Source organism: Mustela putorius, unplaced genomic scaffold, assembly GCF_011764305.1.
Source record: "Mustela putorius furo isolate JIRA1106 unplaced genomic scaffold, ASM1176430v1.1 tig00003859_pilon_pilon_pilon, whole genome shotgun sequence".
Classification (NCBI taxonomy): Eukaryota; Metazoa; Chordata; class Mammalia; order Carnivora; family Mustelidae; genus Mustela; species Mustela putorius.
The window spans coordinates 3059271-3083488 of record NW_025422011.1 but is presented as its reverse complement, the minus strand read 5'-3'; the positions used below and the strand labels follow the sequence as shown (position 1 = coordinate 3083488).

At 42.9% G+C, this 24218-nt stretch overlaps 1 protein-coding gene across 1 annotated transcript in view; it reads left to right on the top strand.

Moving 5' to 3' along the window:
- EXT2 (exostosin glycosyltransferase 2) overlaps positions 1-24218 on the top strand; it is a 141160-nt gene that overhangs the window by 53579 nt on the left and 63363 nt on the right. Inside the window, exon 8 of the mRNA XM_004763195.3 lies at positions 17425-17556. Coding sequence (XP_004763252.2) covers positions 17425-17556 — 132 coding nt within the window. The remainder of the gene's footprint in view (positions 1-17424; positions 17557-24218) is intronic.

Sequence of the window (24218 nt, the reverse complement as noted above, 5' to 3'; positions counted from 1 at the left end):
CATGACTGTGTTTCTTAATATTAAGGTGATTTTTTTTTCCTATATACTATCTATGCGCCAACTAGGTAGAGAGTGTTTTAAACAAGACAAAACAACAAATCTGCTTTGGATGACAAAACAATAACAAATCCTAGTGTTATTTTTAGAAGGCTGAGAATGTGGGATAAGGTGAAAATAATATTGAGATTAATTCCCAGCAAGAATGAGTGGGCTCTAACGTGAGATCCTAAAAGAGCCAAAATTTGTTCACGAGGGTATGATACCTGAAATTTTGCGAGGGACGGTGGCCTCATTTAAAAATGATTCTCAGCTGGTCTCCTGGTTAACCCTGCTGGTTAAGCCAAGCCTAATTCTGCTTTGTTGCTGCTGTTGGGAAAAAGGACTTGTGACATGGTGAATGGTATTCTGTGCCCTTAATCTGTCCCAATTGTCCAAGACACTTGGGCCCTCCTGTAGGATACCGGTGTGAAGAAGTGATGAGAGCCCCCTAAGTCTGGATGGTTTATGGGCTCATTTCTTGAATGCTTGTCCATGGGTGGGGGGCTAGTAAATTTTACTTCAACTTGTGGGCCCACCATCAAAGAGTTTTTAGTCTAACTGGGAAGAAAAGGTTTTTCCCTCGATAAACAGTGGGGCGGAGAATCCATGCTGACTTCTGTGTAAACATTGTCAGATGAATTAGAAAAGAAGGGCCTAGTACAGTTTTGAAGAGGAGAGGAAACTGGAAGGATTTTTTTCAACTAATTTTATTTTTTAGAGCAGTTTTAGGTTTATGGGAGAATTGAGCAGAATGTGGGGAGATGTGCAGGCTCCCGCACGTGGTCTCTCCGGACCTCCGTGGTCTGTCCCTCAGGGTCTGCACCTACATTGCGTTACCATTCAGAGTCAGTAGTTTGCGCGAGGGTTCGTTCTTGGTACTGTACATCCTGAGGGCTTTGACCAGTGTATAGTGGCATGTACCCACTATGTTACTGTATCTAATTTAACTCCTTGGTGGGGTAAGAGCGCACATTATTCTTTTAGATTTGTTAAGGTGTGTTTTATGCCCAAGAATATGGTCTGTCCAGGTGAACGTTCCGTGTGAGCTTGAGAAGAACGTGGGGTGTGCTGCTGTTGGGGCAAGTAGCCTTCCGATGTCAGTTACCCAGGGCTGTGAAGTTCAGCTGTGCCCTTACTGATTTTCTGTCTTCTGCACCTGTCCATTTCTGAGAGAGGGTATTAAAGTCTCCAACTGTAATAGTGGATTCATCAGTTTCTCCATGAGGTTCTGTCACTTCTTGCCTCACATGTTTTGATGATCTTTTGTTTGGTGCATGTGCATTAAGGAAGGATTGTTGTCTTCTTGGAGGATTGACCCCTTTATCATTGTGTAATGCCCTCTTTATGTAATTCCTTGCTCTGAATTCTACTCTCTCTGAAATTGATACAGCTTTTCCCACCGTCTTTGGATTAGTGGTAGCATGGTGTATTTTTCTCCATCCTTACACTTTTATGTGTCTTTATTTTTTTATATTATTATTAGTTTTTTAAGAGTGAGAGAGAGGTACACGTGAGTGGAGGGGGAAGGGCAAAGGGAGAGGGAGAATTTTGAGCAAGCTCTATGCCTAGTGCGGAGCCTGACATTGGCCTTGATCCCGAGACCTGGAGATCATGACCTGCGCCAAAATCAAAAGTCAGACGTTTAACTGACTGAGTCATCCAGGTGCCCTGTTTATGTGTCTTTATATATAAATGGCTTTCTTGTAGACACAAACAGTTGGATTTTGTTTTTGACCTACTCTGGCAATCTTTTAATTGTTATACTTAGACCATTAACATTTCAAGTGACTGTTGATATAGTTAGATTCATATTGACCTTGTTGATTACTGTTTGTTGTCCTTGTTCCTATTTCTGACTTCCATACTTTAAAAAAATATATATATTTATTTACTTATTTGAGAGAGAGAGAGAGAGTGCATGAGCAGGGGACAGAGACAGAAGGAGAGGGAAAGAAGCTTCAAGCAGACTCCCTGCTGAATGTGGAGCCCAATGCTGGACTTGACCCCAGGACCTGGAGACCATGACCTGAGCCAAATCAAGAATTGGCTGCTTAACTGACTGAGCCACCCCGGAACTCCAGACTTCCACACTCTTCATGTCTTTTGTGGTTTTAATGGAGTATTTACATGATGACATTTTCTCTACTTTCTTAATATATTAGTTGCACTTATTTTTTTAAACATTTTTAGCAGTTACGCTCAAGATTGCACTATACATTTACATCAAATCCAAGTTCACTCTCATTTAACACTTTCCTGCTTCATAGATAGTGAAAGTACAGATCTTCCTTGACTTACAGTGGAGGATATGTCCTGTAAACCCACTGTAAGCTGAGAGTATTGTAAGTCGAAAATGCATTTTATACACTTACTCTACTGAACATCATAGTTCAGCGTGGCCTGTCTTAAGTGTGCTCAGAGCATTGGCCTCCAGTGGGGCAGAATCACATAATACAAAGCGTATTTCATATTAAAGTGTTAAGTATTTGATGTAATTTGTTGAATCCTGTAGTGAAAGTGAAAAACAGAATGGTTGTAAGTGTCCCAGTTGTTTATCCTCACGATCGTGTGGCTGACGGGGAGCTGGGGCTTGCTGCCACCCAGGATCACGCAAGTGTCACATCGCATATTGCTAACCTGGAAGAAGAAGATCCAAATCAAAATTCAGAGGACGGTTTCTACTGAATGCATGTCGCTTTCACACCACTGTAAAGTCAAAAAAAATCATAGTCAAACTACCTTAAGTCAAGGAGACTGTGCTATTCTGTTAACAATTTTAATTCCTTCCTCTTGTCCCTTGTATCATTGCTGTCATTTTGTTTATACATAAGTATATGTAATGGAATGCATTTGTTGCTATTATTATTTTGAACAAATTGTTAGATGAATTAAAGGTAATAAGTTTTATACAAGAAACATAAAATAATAAGGAACATAAAAGTTTTTATATTACTTTCACTTATTTCTTCTCTGATTCTCTTCCTTTATGTAGATCTAGGTTTCTGACCCGTATCATTTTTCCTTCTCTCTGAAGAACTTCTTTTAATATTTCTTGTAAGGCAGGACTACAGACAATAAATTCCCTCAGCTTTTGTTTATCTGAGAAATTTTTAATTTTTCAAACCCACTTTGAAGGATAATTTTCCAGAGTATAGAATTCTAGCTCAGCGGGGGTATTTTTCACTTCGAATATTTCTGAGGAGAAGTTGGATGTCATTGTTCCCTGTGTTCCTCTAGAGGTACAGTGTTATTGTTGTTTTTCCCCTCGTCTAAGATTTTTTAAAATATTTGATTTTCTGAAGTTTTAGTATTCTGTAACCAGGTACAGTATTTTTGGTCTTTATCCTGCTTGGCATTTTCTGAGCTTCCTGGATCTGTGGTTTGATGTCTGACATTCATTTGGAAGAAGTTGGTCATTATTGCTTTAAGTATCACTTCTTTTCCTTTTGTTTTTCTCCTGGTATTTATATTGTGTATATGTTACAGCTTTTATGGTTGTCTCATAGTCCTTGGATAGTCTGTTCTGGTTTTTGTTTTTGCTTTTTGTTTTTTTGTTTTTGGTCATATCCTCAAGGTCCGCGATCCTTTCCTCAGCCCTGTCCACCCCACACTGATGATCCCGTCATAGGCATTTTTCATTTCTGGTACAGGACTTTTGAAGGATTGCCCAGCATTTCTTTTCAGTTCTTTTGTAGAATTTCCATCTCTCTGAATTTCGAGTGTGAAAGAGCCCTTAAGCATCATGCAATCCTGTCTCAATTATAAGGTATGAAAATTGAGATCTGGACATTTTAAATGACTTGACAGCATTTATTTACCATTTAATGGCAGTAGGCCAAATTAGAGTCAGATCTGTTCCCACTCTCTTATTCTTTTCTACTATTTATTGAAGTTGGTGCTACAGAGCAGAGCCTTAAGTTGTGGGCCGTCCTACAGCTGATAATGTCACTAATTATGCAGCATAATCCCTCGTTTCCTTGGGACACCTCTTGCTTTCATCCATTTTGGAATCATTTAGTCATTCTTAAATATACGAGGCCTCTCTCACTTCATCTGAACGTGTGTTATTATTAACGATACTGCCTTGGTGATTGAGAATCATGTCCTGTGTAGTTAATGACATTCGGAGAAACTTGCATTGGAGAGAAGCCTTAACAGGTTAAAACCTTGCCTGAGTCAAAGCCGAGTTGCAGTTCTGGATTTATCCTTTGAGGCAGTCTGTGGTTTTGTCAGTACCATGATGAAAAGAATACGGACTTCAGGGTTAGATGAAGTGGTTTTGAGTTCTGGATCTGTCAGTTAAAAGCTTTGTGACCACAGACAAGTTACCATTAATCTTTCTGAGCCTTGTCTTCTTGTCTATAAACTAGAGATATGTTCATGATAGGCTTGTTGGGAGGGTCAAGTGAAAAAGTATATGCCACATTTAACTGATTCTTAATCCCATATTTTTTCACATTTTTAAAATCTCTGATGTCAGAATTGTATTAAAATTGGTATCATTTTACTATTGTGCCATATCTTAATTGAGAGCTTTTTTTCTTAGTGTTATATAAAATAATGATGCATCTTATAATTATTGGTGTCAGGCAGCTATCCCACATTAACCCAGATGCACATATCCTAAACAAAATAGTAAAATTGAATCTGGAAGTCTATAAAAAAGGGATACTGGGTCATGACTAAGTGAGATCAGGAATATAAAGTTGGTTTGACATTGAAAAAAAATTAATCTGTGTAAATTACCATGTTAACAAAATGAAGAAAAAATCCATCTGGTCATCTTCTAAATATAGAAAAAAAATAATTTGATAAAATTCAGCAACTGTGCTTGAGAAGAACTCTCAGCTAAACAAGGAATAGAAAGGAACTTCTTCAATTTGATGAAGGATATTTATGAAAGACCTACATCTAACATATTACTTACTGATTAAATATTGAATGTTTTCCCCTACGATTGGGATCATGTCAAGGATGCTCACTCTTACCATTCGTATTCAGTATTGTACTGAAGATCCTAGGCAGTGCAAAAGGAAAATATATAAAAGGCATAAAAATTAGAAAAGAAAAAGTTAACATGTCTTCATTTGAAAATGACATTGTAGTATACCCAGAAAAGCCAAAGTAATCTACAAACTACTGTGCTAGTAGGTGAATTTAACAAGGTTATAGAATACAGATGATTTGGCTCTAATCAAAATTCAGATTTTTGCTTTGTCAAGTGTTTTCTGATTGTGGTATAGGCGGTAGTCTTTTGTGATCTTCTGTAACCTAGCTAGAGGTAGAATCAGACTACTGCTTTTATTCTATTTATTTCATAATTATTTATTTTCCTAGACTTTGTAATTACTTTGCAGATTTCTAGCTGAATGTCTTGATTTTTCTAGATACAAAATCCTTTCATCTGCAAATAATTACTGCTTTTGTATTTAAGGTAATGAAGTCCGTATTATGGGCTTTATGGAAGAAGACAGTATCAGGAGGATATTTAGATGAATGTAAAAGAGAGCTCCACTAACAATTGCTTAAGGAAATCAGGGTTTATGTGTCTTACATTAAAAGACACCCAGGAGTGGATTGTCCCTGGGCAAGAGTAGTGGTTCAGCAATGCCATCAAGGAAACAGGTTTCTTTCTGTACTTCCTCTCTGTCACCTTCAGCATGCTCACTTTCTCTTTTCTTAACAACACATCTGCTTTAATCCCAGCCAGCCTGTTTGCATCCCAGGTAAGCGGAGAGGGAGAACCAAGGGAAAAAAAACCAGAAGGCTTGTTGTAGCAAGACTTTACCTTTTTATTTAGGAAAGCGCACATTATTTGCATTATTGCAAAAAAGGCTGGACTGTTTAGTACTTTTAAGTTGATTTTGTTAGTAAAAACGAGGAAGGTAATGGATATTGGGGGAGGCATTCGTTTTCTATCACGAGGACTGAGGATCATCTGTACTGTGAGAAGCTGTGGTAATCGGAAGGGCCCTGCCACGAGCTCATGTGCCTAACGTCTCGCTGAGTATTGCTGAAATTGAACAGTTCCAGCTTCTGTTTTATTTATTTATTAAAAAATTATTTTGGGGCGCCTGGGTGGCTCAGTGGGTTAAGCCGCTGCCTTCGGCTCAGGTCATGATCTCAGAGACCTGGGATCGAGTCCCGCATCGGGCTCTCTGCTCGGCAGGGAGCCTGCTTCCTTTCCTCTCTCCTGCCTCTCTGCCTACTTGTGATCTCTCTCTGTCAAATAAATAAAATCTTTAAAAAAAAAAAATTATTTTGTAGCTGGTTACTTTAGTGAACTTGATTACTAGCTCTGTAGGTTTTTAGCTGATTCTCTAGACCTTTCCTAGTACCCAATCTATGGAAAACTTTTAGATTTCTTTTGAAATTCCTTTCTTTTTTCTTATTAATTACTTCTGTTAGTTTTTTTTTTTGTTGTTGTTTTTGTTTTTTTTTACATGACCAAATTAGGTGCTTGGTTTTTGAATAGTAATTCTATGTGCACATCAGAGTAAAGTTAAATATGAGACTAGGAGCCATTGAAATTTAGAAATATTTGAGATTCATCTCTGAGCTTGTTAATTAAAAAGTGGCTACGTGCTTTTTTTCTCTTTTAAGTAGATAAGATATATGATGGGGCATCCACTTAACATTTAAGGCAAATGTCAGGTTTTTTATTTAGTGAAATTATTAATGGGGAAAGAAAATGCTTTAATACTTCCAGAAGCCACAAATCCCCAGGGATTTAAGGATTGTGATAGAATGCAGCACCACATGTCTGTAAACTAGGCTAAAAAAAGAGAAAGTAATACTGGGTGAATACACTTTTATAGTTTTTAATCTTTTCAAAGAATACTAAAAATTCTTTGATACATCTTCCTCTAGGAGGTAGAGCTTAATTATCTTCTTTGGGAAGGCAGACCAAACATAGTGACTTCCTCCTAAGCATGAGAATATGGAATGGATGGTAACTTTATGACAGGGAAGCCGGCAGACCCCCCCACCCCCACCAGGTGATCGGGGTTCACTTCCCCATAATATGTCATGTTGATAACATACGTGCCCTGATAATGATGTGGAGAGAGGGGCATATCACCTCTGGAGTATCCCAAAATCCATAACCTCAGTCTCATGATTAGAAAATGTTAGACCAACCCAGAATGAGGGACATTCTGAAAAATGCCTGACCAGTCCTATTCAAAAGTGTCCAGGTCATGAAAGACCAGAAAAGATTGAAAAACTGTCTCAGATTGAGAGAAACTAAGGAGACATGACAACTAAAGGCAGCGCAGTCCCCCGGACTCCATCCTGGAACAGGAAAAGGACCTTAGGGGGAGGGCTGGGGAAACCTGCAAAGAAATCTCTCGTTTAGTAAATGGAATTAACTACGTGTGAACTGACTTGTTTTGCTCATTGTACCAGGGTGACGTGTTGGTAAGAGTAGGGGAAGCTGGGTGAGAGATGTTCGGGAACCCTCTGTACTATCATTGTTTCTCGAAGCCTCACAGTATTTCAGGATAAAGTTAAAAAAAACAAAAACAAAAACAGTTACCACTTTGCATGGTAATGAAACAAAAAAAGATCGACACCTACCAAAAAACTGCCAAATGGCCTCTGCTGCAGAGGGCTGTGATTTTGTATAAAATTCCAGTGAGTGTGACACATGTGGGCTCCTCCAGTGTTGGGTGCCGGGAACTGATGGGATGGGACTGGGAAGTTTCACTGGTTGGTGGAAGAGTGCCCCAGAGGTATTGGACTTTGAGGTGGAGGGTGCATCTGGAGAGGGCAAATGAAGTAGCTCACGAGCAAGGGCATGAAAAACTGAACAAGGGCATGAGAAAGGCTCTCTTGTTTTCTGTTACAAGGTATTCTAAATGCGAAGAAATTAACAAAATGAGTATTTTAATCAAAGGAAAAAATGGAGTATTGATAAATCCTAGGTGTAGTAACCTTTTTTTGCTTCAGAAATGTTTTTTACTTAAAAAAAAGTGAATTCTACTTATTATTGTTTGTTCAATTGTTGAGTAACGGTATATCACATGTTTTTGACCTTCTTTTGACTCTAGAAAAGCCTTCAGTCCCTAAGAAGTGCTTCTCAGCCATTCGGCTGATGTTTTTTCATGTAACTCTTACCTTTAGAAAAATGGAGTGAGCCAAAGAAAAAGATGCACCCAGCCAGCTAACAGTAATTCTCAATTAGAAGTTAGGATGCTTGGATTATAATTTGACATAACCACTGAGTTTTTACTGCTGTCAGGTGGAGATGACCTGACCCTGTCTCTGCCGCCTCCTGGCTGTGATGAGGTCCGGCGAGGGCATCGGGCCCCCTGCTCTGGCCCTGTCCCCTTTCCAGCAACGTAGTGAGGGAGCAAACCAGCGTAACCCGGAGCGTGCTGCCCAGGAGGCTAGGGAAGGCATTTTGTCAGAGCAAACAGATGAGAAGGACATAATGAGCCTTGGTACGTGTGTTTGCAAAGACTTGGAATCCCTTTGGAAGTTTTCAGATTCATCTTCAGACACAGCTTTGAGAGATTAGTCCCTGAGGTGTGGAAATACCTTCCGGGCCTGCTCCTGAAATAAATGGTTCCATGGATGCTTGTGTGGTAAAGGGGGAACGTCCCAGATCTCCCTGGTGCTCCGACGCAGAAGTACTTTAATGGGAAGGCCGTTCCTTTAACTTGTTGACGGAGAAGGTGAATGCCTTATTAATGTCTTGGTTCTCTGAGCTTCTTGAGTCGCCATTTTGTTATTTTTCATTGATTTTGGAAGATTCTTAGCCCTTATTTCTTTAAATATACCTGTTGACTTGTTTTCCTCCCCGTCTTCTGGGTTTCCAGTTACAGGCACGTCAGAACATTTGATGCCATCCCACAAGTCTTGGATCTCTGTTTTCTTTTGCTCCTTTTCTTCTGGGCATTCCAGTTTGGATAATTTTCCATTTCACGTTCACTGTTTTTTTCCCCTGCTGGTGCTGATAAGCCAGTTGAAGGAATTCTTCACTGGTGATACCACATTTGTATTTCTGGCATATCATTTGGTGGTTTTCTTAGAGTTTCCATCTGTCTGTTGAATATTGCGGTCTGTTGAAGCAAGTTGTCTACCTTCTTCACCAGAGATTCTTTAACACATGAATTGTAGTTATTTTAAAGTCCCTGTCTAATGGTTCCAACAGCTTGGTCGTCTTTGGTCTGGTTCTGTTGACAGCTTTATATTATGACAATGGATGGTTTTCAGTTATTTTTTTTGTTTCTGGTAACTTTTGGTTGAAGGATAGACATTCCGTATGGAAAAACCACCCTAAAGTAAATGTCACATGCAGAAATGGGCACGAGGTTGACTGGCCTAATGTGTAACCACCGGGTTTGGGTTTTCTGTTGCCTGGCTCACCTTCCGCACACCTCAGACTTCAGCCACTGCCTTGTGCTCCATGTGGGAGCAGGGTCCAAAGGATTTCCTCGAGTTCAGCCTCACCCTCCGCTCCCAGCAGGCCCTGCCTTGCCTGTGCCACGTAGGAGGCCTCTTGCCCTCAGCAACGGACTACCACTGTCTGTATGTGGTGCCCGGTTCGTAGTGGGAATGGTGGGGATCTCCCTTCCCCGGGGCCAGTGTCAGCCGTGGGCAGGCCTGCTTGCCGGCGTTGGAGGTGGGGCTTCTCTGGTTCTGCTTCTCCCTGTGGCAGCTCTCTTCTCTTCCTTACTTAGAATCCAATAGACTTCCTTACTTCCTTACTACTCTTCCTTACTTGGAAGGGGTCTTGAGTTGGAAAGAGTTTCCTGCCCCTCTTGTAGGGGCAGAGGCTGTTGGTTTGGCCGCTCCCTCAGTGGTGGTCTGAGGAGAGCTGGAAGGGCTCCTCCCTGTCCCCAGGGCCAGGCTGCCTTTCCACCCTTCTCCCACACCGAGTACTTCCGGTGTCTGCATCTCAGGGATGGGAAGGTTTCCTGCTTCTCCCCTAGGAGTTTAAGGCATTGCTTTGGATGAAAAAAATGTCCAAGGAGTAGGTGGAGTGTACCTGTGTGCTGCTGAGGGCGCCTCTCTTTAATTTCCTTCCCTGCCCTGGTCTTTCTCAAGAACGTCCAGGAGATGGGGTGCCTGGGTGGCTCAGTTGGTTAAGCATCTGCCTTCGGTTTCATGATCTTGGAGTCCTGGGGTCAAGTCCCACATCGGGCTCCCTGCTCAGTGGAGAGTCTGTTCTCTCTCTGACCCTCCCCCTTTTCTTGCTTTCTCTCACTCTCAAATAAATAAATAAAATCTTTAAAAAAGAAAGAAAGAAAGAAAGAGAAAAAGAATGTCCAGGAGAAAAGAGCTTGCAAGGGAATACAGACTTCCTGTGTCTAGAGCTTCTAAACAATCCTGCTAGCCCACACTGTTTTAAGAATTCATTAATTCTTAAAAATGTTGTTTTCTTTGGCTGCTTTTACTGTAGCACCTCTACATTCTCTGAGCCTCCAAAGCTGGAATCATTTGTCCCATCATTCCTAGACGAGCTTGTCACCCTTTGAAATTCGGGCCCCCCTGATTGCCTCATGACCAAAGCTCTCTGATGGGCCTAAGACAGTTCCGATGCTAGTGAGTTCTCTGGTGGCTTTTTGTCATTGTTACGGTGGGGTCCATGTTCTCTTGTGGCTTTCTGCTCCCGAGCAGAAGCAAACGCTTTATGTTTTGACCGGCCGGTGGGTTGTGGGGCAGGGAAATAGGGCGATATCGAAGCAAGTGCTGAACCTGTGGGTACACGATACTCTCGGGTTTTTGGACAGCATTACCAGTCGGAATTCAGGACAGAAGCATAACTGGCTGGTTTACTGTTCCCTCTGTGTGTGTGTGTGTTTGTGGTCTGCATAACAAAACTCCTTTAACAGGCGAAAACAGGCCGTTGATGCAGGTCCCATCTGGGGAGGTTCTGACCAGCAGGGCAGGGCAAAGTGGACTGGTTGCTGTGAGGGCATGGGAGAGCCAGTGTTGTTCTTTTGGGATGAAAATGCTCCTGGATGACGCTGGGGTCATTTACGTTCTTATATATGAGCTTCGTACTTTTGATATCCTGACCACTGCTAGATAACAAACAACCTAGTGTAGTTTTAGGAACTGTTTATCTCCCTTATAGTCTATACCTAGTCTCTACCTAGTCTGTACTAAACATAATGTGAGGGACAGTCTTTTTTTTTTTTTAATTTATTTTTTTATTTATTTTTAGCATAACAGTATTCATTATTTTTACACCACCCCAGTGCTCCATGCAATCCGTGCCCTCTATAATACCCACCACCTGGTACCCCAACCTCCCACTCCCCGCCCCTTCAAAACCCTCAGATTGACAGTCGTAGTCCTATTTCTGCTTTGCTGTTCCTCCTAGGAATAGAAAATCTGTGTCCCCCACCTCACACCTTTTACAATTCTGTATACAAGATAGGATCATTTTTTTTTTTTAAAGATTTATTTATTTATTTGTTTGTTTGACAGACAGAGATCACAAGTAGGCAGAGAGAGAGGAGGAAGCAGGCTCCCTGTCCAGCAGAGAGCCCAATGCGGGGCTTGATCCCAGGACCTTGAGATCATGACCTAAGCCGGAGGTAGAGGCTTAACCCACTGAGCCACTGAGGTGCCCCAGGATCATTATTATTAAATGATGGGTTGGTACTTAGAAGATTCGGAAATTTCTATGAGATGCCTGTGCTGCCTCGTGCCTGTGAGGGAGTGGTGTTAGGTGGATCCATTCAGCAAGTGTTTTGACTGCCTCCTCTCTGACAGGCCCTGTGCCAAAGGCTGGGAGTTCGTGGAGAACAAACCCAGATGTGCTCCTGCTCTCCCAGTGTCTGGAGAAGTCCTGTCCTCTGCTTTGGCAGCTTGGAGATTAAGCTAGAAGGGACATGTTACTGGTTCTTGGACTTTTCAGTACAAAGTTCTGTCACTCCCATTGGATGTGGTTTTATTATTTCTAACTCTCTTCTCTTACCGGGGTACAACTTTGCGGTCCCATTCTGTCTCTCCCCTTCTCCCCCCTCCATTCTTACCCCCAAGCTGTGTTGAATGTGCTCTAATGTAAGCAACAGCGATCCGGAGGGTTCAGGGTGGAGGTAAGTACTGAGGACAGAGCTAACATGTTCGGACTGTCTGCTGCCCTGGTGCTGCGGGAAGAGCTCTGTAAACTTCACTGAGTGTCTGTGGCCTCACGACATAGGTCGTGTGCTCTCCATCTTGCAGACTGACCAGACACAGAGGTCACAGAATTTGAGACGCTCAGAGCCTTTCTACAACACTGCACTGGCTTTCTTTAAACACTTGTTACTGCTCATCCTGTTGGGCTTCATGTTACTGAAAAACCAAAGAAATTAATCGTATATAACTGATGTATAAACTGAAGTAGTTATTTTAATTTGAAATACCTGTTTGCTTATGACAGCTTTGAGCTGGCCCAATTCTTGATCTCTAGGAGCTTTATAATTGTCACGATTGAAAGCGCTAAGAACTTAGTGGTTCTTGTGCTTTGAAATCTGCATGTTTTATAAAATTATGGTAGCGTATGTTTAATGAAGAAAGGATAGACAGTCTGGTCATGTTTATGTTGGTATGACCAATGCATCTGTGACTTAACTCTTCAGTCATGCAACTTCCACAAGGTAAGTGACTGAGGAATTTGCAGAGCTGCTGAAGACACCTCATTTACCTCTTCAGGAAGCGATAAATGTGGCCCATGTCATAGGGGGCAGAAAGGAAATCAAAACATAATACGCCTTTGCTTACTGGGTGGGAACAGCCCTGCTTTTGTACATTGACAGCATAGTTGAATACTCCTTCCTCTCTGCCAGCAGGTGGCTGATACTGTGTCCTGGAGGGGCCATAAGTTACAGTGCCTTCTAAAGACTACAAAGTGTTAAGAGGTCCCGAAGAAGTAATTAAGCTTGAGAAGTTCACTTATCTGCAGGCAGAGAGACCTGAGCCCCAGTTATTGGCAAAGTTTCTTCCTTTCTGCGTGTTCTGCAATTTGGTGGACAGGGCGAGATGACTTGAGACATCTTAAATTAGAAGCGTTGTCCTACAATTGTGCCTCTGGCCGGCGTGCGAGGTGGTTTGTTACCAATCATTGTTTCCTGTAAATCCCAAAGGCTGCTGTCTCTATTGTGACTAAGCATGAACATAAAGCTTTGGAATGCTTAAGTTTGAATGTGGCTTCATTTGAATCTGATTTAAAATGAAAGAACAGAATGATGGACCCATGTGGGTAGAGAGGGGGTAACTATTTAAGATGTGTGTATTTATGTGTGGGCTCATGCTTCTTAGTGAACTTTCACACCTTTTTAATTTCTTAAGGAAGGACCCTTTCCTAAACTGGAGTGTGGTTGGTACTCCCTGTATTCTAGAATGGAGGGGGAAAGAGCCTGGGTTTGAGCTGTGACTGGGCCACTTAACATCATTGCATCTTGGTTTCCTTGCACAGAAAATGGAACTGCCCCTGGTAAGTGACAAGCTGGTTTTGAAGAGCAAATGAGACTGTGCATACAGAAATATATTTGCACAGGTCATCCTAACATCTCCAAGGATGCTAATAATTTAAAAAAAAAAAAAAAGCCAGTTTCCACATCCAGGAAACTTGCAGTCTAGCTGGAAGAGAGAAAAGTGGTCATCCGAAATAACAAGAAAATTCTAGAACAGTATGTGCAGAATAACCTATAAAGAAAGGCTGTCGGTGCTGTGGGATTTCCTGGTAAGGAGAGATTGTTGGTGTTTGGGGGCGATCAGTAAAGTTTTCACAGGGAAGATAGATTCTTTCAGGTCTCATAAAATGTCACTATTTTGGCTAGATGACAGGCAGGACAGCAGCAACATGACTGAGCAGGGGTGAGATTGGAGTGAGTGGAGTATTTCTAAGAAGCCGTGGCAGGCAGCCAGCCACCGGGCCGTACCCAGATGGCACACTACAGGATGGCATCAGCCAGATGCCCTTGGTAGCTAAATCTGGGTCAGCTTTTCTTTGAGTAGGAGAAACCCTCGTTGTGAGGCTTTGCCTCTTTCTTACTCTTAGTGGAGAAAGTAGTCATCGCACACCTCAGCGGGCATCATCCCAGGCTTTCCCTCATGAATGGAGGACTTGCCTGGGAAACAGAACCAAAGTTGGCAGGTGTAAACCAGAAAGTATCTTTTTTCCTCCACCTCTTTCGGTTATATTTTGAACTTTTCATGTTCTGTTTTTCACATGTTTGCTCCCTTGCAGAAATCCTTATAGCTGCTGATTCTGAGTGGAATCACAGGTCAGAATGAAGCTGGACAGACAGGTCACCGAGACCAACATCTTGCTTTCTTGGGGACTGAATCCAAACTCTGCTTGGATAAGAGATTGTCTTCTTTCAAAAGACTGTTTTGGGCTGTGACAGAGTAGCTAGTATTAGAGTAACTGTCCAGCCAGGGGGAAAAAAAAGGATAAAAGCTTATTAAAATAGATAATATAGAGGCATTCGAGAGCAATCTGGGCAGTCAGTGCTTAAGGGACTGTGGCTCCTGAGAGAAGGAAAGCAGGCTGAGCTCCTTGTTTCCTTTGGCCTTTCCCCTGCAGGCACTTTCTAAATCACGGTCTGGGCATCTGGAGCCCTATTGGAAAGTAGCAGTCTCATAGGGCTGAGAGGTTGAAATTAAGGGCTACCCCGAAGTATCCAGGACTTGAATGACAAAATTCAGGAAGATGGGAACCACAGGAGAGTAAGCAAAAACTGGGCATGCAGTCTTCCCTTGAAGTGTTTGCCAGCTCCTGAGGTGCACGGGATCAGAGTAAGACTCCACGACTCCCTGCAGAAAGCAGCAGCTGGGAGCCTGACAAGCTGTGCAAACATTCTAGCAACCATATATAGTGCTGGTGAGAGGGAGTTTGGTGTTCAGGGCCTGCCGCGATAGAGGGGTCCTGGTAGACACCCCAGGCTTTGTCCGAGGGCCCCAAAAGGCCACACTACAAGAGTAAGGGAAAGCGGAAAAAAGTTGGCCCTAGCGAAGCTTAACACCAGCCACTGATAGGATTAAAGTGGTCTGACTGCATTCTCTGTGTCTTCCAGAAGAATGTTACACTTAGGAGGAAGATAATTTTGTATATACAGAACCTTTACAGTTTTTAATATAGAGTGTCTGGTGTCCAAAGAAAATTAAGAGGTATGCTAGGAATGGAAACCAAATGACCAAAATGAAGAGTAAATACAGATAGTAGAAAGAGACCCACAGTTGATTCGGATATTAGGGTTATCAGTCAGGAGCTATGCTTAATAAAATAAGGGAATTTTAACAAAGATAGGAAATCTGCTTTTTATTAAGTCAAGTAGAAATTTTGTGAGGTACCTGGGTAGCTCAGTCAGTTAAGCGTCTTCCCTTGTCTCAGTTCATGATCCCGGGGTCCTGGGATTGAGCCCCGCATTGGGCTCCCTGCTCAGTGGGGAGCCTGCTTCTCCCTCTCCCTCTGCCTTTCGCTCCCCCTGCTTGTGCTCTCTCTGTCTCTCACACATAAATAAATAGATGGATAAAAGGAAATTTTGTAACTAAAAATATATGAACTAAGTTGAGAAGTCAATATGTGGGTCTAGACTGCTGTTTAGATGCAAGCAGGCACACGCACACAGACATAAACATGCGCACACGCACACACGCATGCACGCACACACAGAAGATAGATTATTGAGCCAGGAGAAAAATTACTAGAAAATATACCCAGATGGCAGCGCAGAAAAGAGATTAAGAGACATATGGGGCGTGGTAAAAACATTTCTGTATGTATATCTAGAGTCCTAGGAGAATAGAGTGTGACAGAACCAATATTTAAAGAAATACTGGCTGAGAGTTTTCTAAAAATAGTGAAAGACATCAAAACCACGAAGTGAAGAGGCTCGACAATCCTCAGAGGAATAAATCCAAAGAGCCACACCTAAGTACATCACAGTGGACCTGCTGCATGACGAAGACAGAGAAATAAAGGGCAATGTTTTGAAATAACACATGGTCTCTGACCATAGTGCAGCCAAAGTAGAAGTCAGCAACAAAGATAAACAGCAAATCCTAAAATGTTTGGAAATTAAACCGTATACTTCTAGAAAATTGTTTTACCTAAGTTATAATGAAAATGATATGTGATCGTGTAGGACACATTTAAAATAGTGCGTAGGGGCCAATTTGTAGCTTTAAACATACATTAGAAATGAAGAAAGATTAAAATTCGTAATCTAAATGTCAGTCTCAAGAAATCAAATGCCAGATGGATTAAAGTCCCCCAAAATAGAAGAAAGGAAATAAATGTAAGAACAGAAAGGAACAAGGTAGGAAAAAAAAAAAAAAAGAAAGAAAGTACAATAAAGAAAATCAACAACCAAGCATCGGTTTTTTTTGAAGAGATTGGTAAAGTTGATAAATATCTGGTTAGAGCAAACACAAAGAAAATATACAGATTATCAATATCAGGAATGAAAAGAGGTATATGACTACATATTCCACAGGCACCGAGTAGATGTTAGGACATGTTGAGCCCAGTACATTTAACAATGTAGATGAAATGAACACATTCCTTGAAAATCATACTTTTGAAACCAACACGCTTATTAAAATAATCCTGTGTCTGTGAAAGAAAATTAATCCATGCTTCAAAAACCTTCACACACCAGAAAGCTCCTAACCCAGATGGCTTTTAGGTGAATTCTTCTAAACCTTTCAAGAAAGAAGGAATGCCAGCCTTGCCTAAAATTTCTCAGGGGATAGAAAAGGAAGGAACACTTTTCAACTCATTTTAAGAAGCCAGCATGACCTTGACATCAAAACCTGACTCAAACGTTGCAAGTGTTGACAAAAGAAGTCAGCTGCAAAGGAGTAAAAACAGTTTTGATACCGCTTGTATGACGTTCAGTAGCAGGCACGATAGAAATGAGAATGACGATTACTCTCGGATGATTGGGAAAGTGCCTGGGAAGCAGAAGAGACTCTTCTGGGAGTGCTGGCATGTTTGGTGTCTTTATCTTGGTGGTAGTTATAAGAGTATGTATACCTAAACATTTGTTGAATTGTACACTTAAGATTTATGCACTTGATGTATAGACCAAAAAAAGGACTATAGCTTGTTCTGGTATGACATTGAGTTATTCTCATCAAGACACAGTTTCTCTTTTACTGTTTCTCTTTTACTGTCTCTTTCATCAAGACACAGTTTCTCTTTTACTCAGATTGAATCCAGGGTGCGTTTCATTTGCTCACACTGTTCTGGCTGCGTTTGATAAATGCGTTCTTCTCCTGCAGCTGGCAGGAGCAGCAGGGAGCGTTTGCCGTCGGCTTTCTCCCTGCGGGAATAACGGAATTACCCAGACCCAGAGTTGTGTCTGAGAGGGCACCGAGTTCTTCCACTTCCAAGTGTCTGTCTTGCTCACTGAGCACATGCTGTTTCCTTTCCAGGCACGGTGGTTCTGGGAAGCGTATTTCCAGTCGATCAAAGCCATCGCCCTGGCCACTCTGCAGATCATCAACGACCGCATCTATCCCTATGCTGCCCTCTCCTATGAAGAGTGGAATGACCCGCCCACTGTGGTGAGTGAATCCCGGTGCCGACCATGGCAGCCGGGGTCCAGGTGTGAGGATGGGGCAGGAGAAACGTGCTGTGTAAAGTTTATTTAAATACTGGCTTTCTGAGATGAGCCTGTACTAGCTGACAAAGTCAGCTCAATTTTGAAATGATAACACAAGTAAGACACACAGAAGCAGCAGCTTCCGGCTTGTTTTGAACGTGCTTGGGAAGACAGTAAGCTTATTTATTGCAGAGATAAATGGGGCAGCCTGGCTCTTGTTGGAAATCAGACCCTTGCTGATGACTTCTGCAGTTGTAATGCTTAGAATTCTTGAAAAGATTCTATAAGCGGTTGATAATAATAGCTTATATTCTGAGAGCTTCGGCTCAGCCAGGAACTGTGCTCAGTGTTTCATATAGATGATTTCAGTGATCGCAGCCATCACCGTGGGAGGAAAGTAATCCGCAGAAGTGATCTCGAGGCCTTATAGATGGCCACAGTCCGGACTTGCTCGAGACCGGCTGAGGCCCCTGGGTGTTTCCAGCAGAGAGCTGGGATGGTCAGAAGTTGGTCTCAGGGCTTTCTCCTTGCTTGAAGGAGTCATAAGGCCTTTGTGGCCTTGTAGGGACTGTGGCAGTAGCCACACCTTCTATCTCACGCAAAGTGCCTGCAGCTCTGGGCCTGGTGGTTCTGCTTTGTAGGTACCTTCTGGCCTCGTTCACACGCCTCAAGGCTTTCACGTGAGAGAGCTAGACTTGAATCCATTCTTCATTCTAGTCCATGCTGTCTTTCAGGCCAGCCCTCCTGGTCTCCTGATCCCACCCTCTCTCAATAGAATGTATTTAGCCGCTTGGTTAATCTTTGTATAGGACCCTCCTTTCCACCCTCCTGTCCTAACTAAGGGGTGACTGTGTGTCAGGCACCCCACTAGGTGCTGGGCATGCAGAAAAAGCAGCCAAGTCCCTCGCCTCAGAGGACCTCTCCGCTAATGTGGGAAGTCAGTGAGTAGACCACGTAGTATGCGATGTTCTGGAATAGAGTGGTGACCAGAGTGCCAGGGTGGCACCCTCGCTGGGAGGAGCCAGGACACTTCTTGAAATGGGTTGTCCTGAGAGGAAGTCAATGTATGCTTGTGGTAAAATCCAACACAACAACAAGGAACACCTTTTTATTGTGCTTAAGGGAACATTTTCTTCTGTTCATCTCCTCCCTTGAATCGTTACTGGAGCTAACCTTCCAGAATGTTTCTATTCATATATAAGCCTAAGTATATAATTTTGGAGCACAGATGAGATTCTGTTACACATACTGTTCTGCACCTTGCCGTTTTACTTTAGTAGGCTAGATCTTGGACTTAACTTCCACTTCGTTCTGTAGAGGTATCCTTTTGTGGTAAGGATAACTAGAAAGGATTCCATTGTTTAGGTCTGTCTTCCATAACAGATCTATTACTGATAGAAATTTAGATTGCTTTCATTTTTTTCTATTTTCCAATAGTAATATAAAAGACATATATTTCTATGTTTTCATAAATATAGGAATATAACTATAGAATTAATTCCAGCTGAAAAATATACACATTTTGAATGTTATTAATTTCAGCTGAGAAATACACATATTTTGAATATTGAGAGATACTAGTAAATTGCCCTTTGAAAATACTCTACCAGTTCATAGTTCTCCCAATAACATTTAGGTTACTTGATCTCTCCATGCCTTCAGTTAACCCTACCTAGGTACTTGAGTTTATGTTCATCTGCTTGGTAAAAAATGGTCTTACGTGTGTGTTTTTCAAGTGGAAGGTCAGTATCTCCATCGGTTTCTCCTGGAGTACAGTTACAAAGCCTATTTGTATTTTATTGGTCATATTGAAATTTTAGTTTGTTTTAGGCATTTATTTATTCAGTAGATATTAACTGAGTACCCGCTACCTTCTACCTTCTGGTCGTCTGATTATCTTGACTTGCTTATGGAGTTTTATAGGAGCTTTTGAGCTTTCTCCTCTGGGCTGAAACATTTCCACTACTCCAAGTATATGGAATAAGCTTGAGACAAAGAATGCTACCCCGTTCCTCTGCAGGAGAATGCTTACACATGGGATGGCCGTGACCTAGCCAGAAGGTGTGGAAAGAGTCTAATAGGAATAAATGGTTGGAATTTGGGTTCCCTGTCTTTCATAAGACTATGGGCCAAGAGAAAAGAGTACATAAAAATTTGTAGCTTTGAAATAGGTGTGTTTTAATGTGGTCAAAGTGCTGGACTGTCAGTTTGGGAAAGAACGTAAGTATAAAAAGCTGAAATGTGGATATGCAAATGGAAAATTTGTTTTTTCTCTAACTTCTTGAAGTGTTCTTTTCAGGCTAATTTAGTGCTCACCACGTTTCTAGGAGCTCAGGTGCTGAGCGCCCTGAGTTAAAGCAGCGGGTTATACATTTCCGCATCTTCAGTGAAGGCAACTGACAGGAGGACTGAGTAGTGCTGATTTATTTGTAGTTAACTTTTCCCCTCCCCTTTGGAAATATTTAACCTACTGTCGAAGTGATTACTATGAGCCCAACCTGTAGGGGAGTCTCCCTTCTAGATTCCATCAAATTTACAATATCAGACCCCCTGAGGTGGGAGTAGGTGTGGATCTTAGTCAGTAAATCAAGGGATGGTCTGGTGTTTCCAGAGCAACACTGTTAAGGGCCTCCAGCCAGCCACATCCTCCGCTTGTTCGGAGCAGAGAGGAAGGGGTGAGGGCAGGAGAGTCCGATTTTGCCAAATATTGCTGCCTTGGTTTAATGTTAAAAAAAAAAAAAAATGAGGACCCCTGTGTGTGTGTAGGTCCTGAAGAGAGTGAGGGCTTGCGGAAACCAAGTGTTTGTGTTGCCAGTGACACTTGGCATTTCTATCTCTAGCGGGCCACTAGGCAGGTTACATTAACCACATTGTGTCACAGTCTCAGAACTTGAAAAAGTTGGCAAAATAATTCTTGAGCATAACCGTAAGGTAGCAGATCTGTCTAGTTTGGAGAGATCGGCCCTTTGTTTTGATTCTTGTCTTTGGAAGGAATTCCTCAGCAAGTTAAGGTTCCCTATGCGGGGACAACAAGTTTGCTTTTACCGATTAGTTTTCATAGTTCCTTAGGGCGAGAATGCCTGTATTTCACTGCCTTTTTGGTCTCTCCGTGCTTTGATTTTTCTCCCTTTTTTGCAGATATCAGCAAAACTATCATCTCCCCAAATACTCCACACCTGTATCACTTCTAACGTTCATGTGACCTCTGGTCGCACCTGTGGCAGGCTCCTCCACACATCTGGGCATCGCTCATGGAGTGGGGGAGCTGCTCAGACACCCTCTCTTGTCTTACCTTTGGTTCTCTGCCAAATGTGAGCACATCTGGAGGACAGAGACGGAGGCAAGTGAGCATTCAGTGTGATATGGGGACGCAGTAGGCCAAGAACTGTAAATTTTTGGTTTCTGATATGTGCCACCAAAACCATATCCTCTTACTGACAGTCTTTTTTTTTTTAAGATTTTATTTATTTATTTGACAGAGAGAGATCACAAGTAGACAGAGAGGTAGGCAGAGAGAGAGAGAGAGAGAGGGAAGTAGGCTCCCCACTAAGCAGAGAGCCGGATGCGGGACTCAATCTCAGGACCCTGAGATCATGACCTGAGCCGAAGGCAGCGGCCTAACCCACTGAGCCACCCAGGCGCCCCTGACAGTTTTTTTTTTTTTAAACTCAGTATAATATAGCTCTAAAATCACATTGGAGAGTAGAATATATTCCCTGCTCATGTTTCTACGATATGATTTAGAAGATTGTACCCCATCTTATCAATATGTTGTAACTTTATTTACCCATTCCCTTTTGATGGATACCACCTAGTATTTTTTCGGATTTGCTATCCTCGATAACACTAATGAAGAGCCTGCAGATTTTTCCCACTTCTGCATTGACCATACTGGACCTAGAGCAGAAAGGAGAGAGAAAGCAGGGGTCGCATGACCTTTGACAAAAGTTGATGAGGAAAATGGGGAAGTGACTTAAAATGGATTATCACACCCTGTGGAAGAAAGAGGTTGGAAGGTGAGAGCTTATTCCTGTAAAATCTAGCCAGAGGGATGACTTAGTTGTGAGCCAGACGTCAGATGAGGAGTGTATCCTTAGCTGGGCTTCTAGGAGCTACACGTGCCGGCCTCCACAAGGGCTCTCAAGGGGGGAGTGTGCATCAGGGCACTTGAAGGGCTCGTGCTGCCGTGAGGAGCAGGGGTAGTCAGAGCTGTGGGTCCCCAGTGGCAGAGCTTGCCCTTAGTCCCCATTAAGTTCTGAGGGAGGTGAGTGCATACTTAGGACGCATCAGAATCTCCTGGAAAGCTTGTTAAGACACGGATTGAGTGGGCCTGGTGGGATCCTGGAATTTGCATTTCTAGCAAGCTTCTGGATGGTGTTGGTGCCGCTAGGCCAGGGACCATACTTTGATGCGGGATTGATTCACTGTGTGTGTCCTGACTTACCCACCGGAGAAAGCACTCCCTCTCCTCCTGTCCGTTTCCTCTTCTGGACCCCCGACCCGGGTCCGAAGCATCCAGAGTTGGCTCCAAGGGCATCTGTCTTGCCACATGAAGTACTCCGGGCTGGCTGCACTGAAATGTTCAGGCGGCAGCCCCCACTCACCAGTGTTGGGGTTGTACGAGCAGCTGAGAGTATCACGCAGTGGTGAGCACAGCCAAGCGGTCAGTCAGTCCGCAGGCTGAAGAAGCGCCAGCTTGAGTACACAGGAGAGGGCTCCGGGCTGAGGAGCTAGCGCGCGGACAGTCTGTTTAACTCCACTCCGTGCCCTTTACCTTCCAGGTTGTGGAATGTTTCTCTGTCATTTGAAAGCCTACCCCGCCCCCAGCAGGCCTTCTGGGCTGATTTCTCCCCCTCTTCCTCCCACTGCCTAGGTATGACTAAAGTATGTATGGAATTTAGAAAGTTAAGCTTGCATTTTAAGTACATACACGTAAACTCTTCAAAGGCTTCTTTTTAGAGGTATCGCGTTTGCAGGATCTCAGTCACTCAAGGGCTCCCGTACACGGCCACGAATTCCAGCACTTGCCTTGTGTAGACTTTGCCACTGGACTGCTCTGTGGAAACAAGCCAGAAAGGCTGAGACCGTCAGTAGCCAGGGAGTAAAGAAAGCTGAGTCAGGTCGGTGGCTGGGGAGATGCGGGAAGATCCAAAGAGCTTGATCTGGGGCCCCAAGCAAACACCTTGGCTGACTCTGATGGTCAGCTAGAAAATGGAAAAGCCTGGGGCACAAGCCAGGCCCAGAGGGGGAGGATGTGTAAGGAGAGCAAAGAGATGAGCCTGGAGGTGTGGCTGAGGTGACCGTGTCACTTAGAGCTTTTGGACCAACACCCTACATTCTTCCTCCTGGGAACTCGTACACCTGTGGGACGCACCCCTGCACCCCTGCCTGGCCGCTGCAGGGGAGGCGGAGGGTGAGTGAGCACGCTTGGTTTCCCCGGATGCAGTCTCACCCTCCAGGGCTTCCATAGAGACGAGCTTTATGGCTCTGGCTTTCCTCAGTCAACACCTGACTGCTTCCTTACATCACACGGCTGGTCGGAGGGCAGTGACTAGAATAGGTTTCTGGAGTCTTGCGGAAGCTTGATCTGGCAGCGGGCTGAAGAGCATACTGAGTGTTTTGGCACAGTCATCCTTGGCGCGTGCCCCAGCCATCCCTTAGGAGCACATTTTCCCTTTCTCCTTTTTGGGGGGGGCCACTTAATTCTCTTCATGTCTGCTTACATGACTCGGTAGCAGAAGTTACCAGGATAATGTAGCTTCTGGATGTTATCACATCAGGATACTGAAGTTTGTTTTCATTTCTAATATCCTAAGGTAGTTATGTGCCTCCCAACTAATGAATATTTGGGTGTATTCTAATGAATGGATTGGTGCAGAGTAGAACCATTGCTCTAACTAGAGGTGGATTCTTGATCTTTGGTTCTTTCTTTTTTCTTAAGATTTTATTTATTTATTTGACACAGAGAGAGATTACTAGTAGGCAGAGAGGCAGGCGGGGGGTGGGGGGAGCAGGCTCCCCGCTGAGCAGAGAGCCCAATGCGGGGCTCGATCCCAGGACCCTGAGATCATGACCTGAGCCGAAGGAAGAGGCTTAACCACTGAGCCACCCAGGTGCCCATGGTTCTCTCTTTTTATAACATCTCAGTTATATTTCTTACTTTTACATTTTTAAAAGTTGTGTAGCTTAACACATGTAATGTTCAAAAATTCAAATGGTAAAATAAAGCCTACATCTAAAACTGAGGCCTGTTCCCAAGGGGCAACTGGTTTCAACTCTTCTAGCTTTCCTCTGGGATTTATCTTCCTATCTCCGCATCAAGGGCTTAGGGTGCTAATTTTTTTTTTTTTCAATTTCTCAATCATACACATTATCTTTTTACTTCCTTTGGGTCAGCAATTTTTCTCTTGTTCTCTTCTTTCTTTACATATTTCATTTCTCCCAACTTTCCGGTAGGACTGTATCACCATTTTTCATTAAAGCCATATTTATTATGTGCATTATTATTAGAACTGTATAAGTACTGTTTTTTAGCTGAATGAAGTGCTAAACCATGATTGTGGTTTTTTTTTTCCCTGTACAACTTTCTGTTTTTCAGGGAGTTAATAACTACTTTTTTTTTCC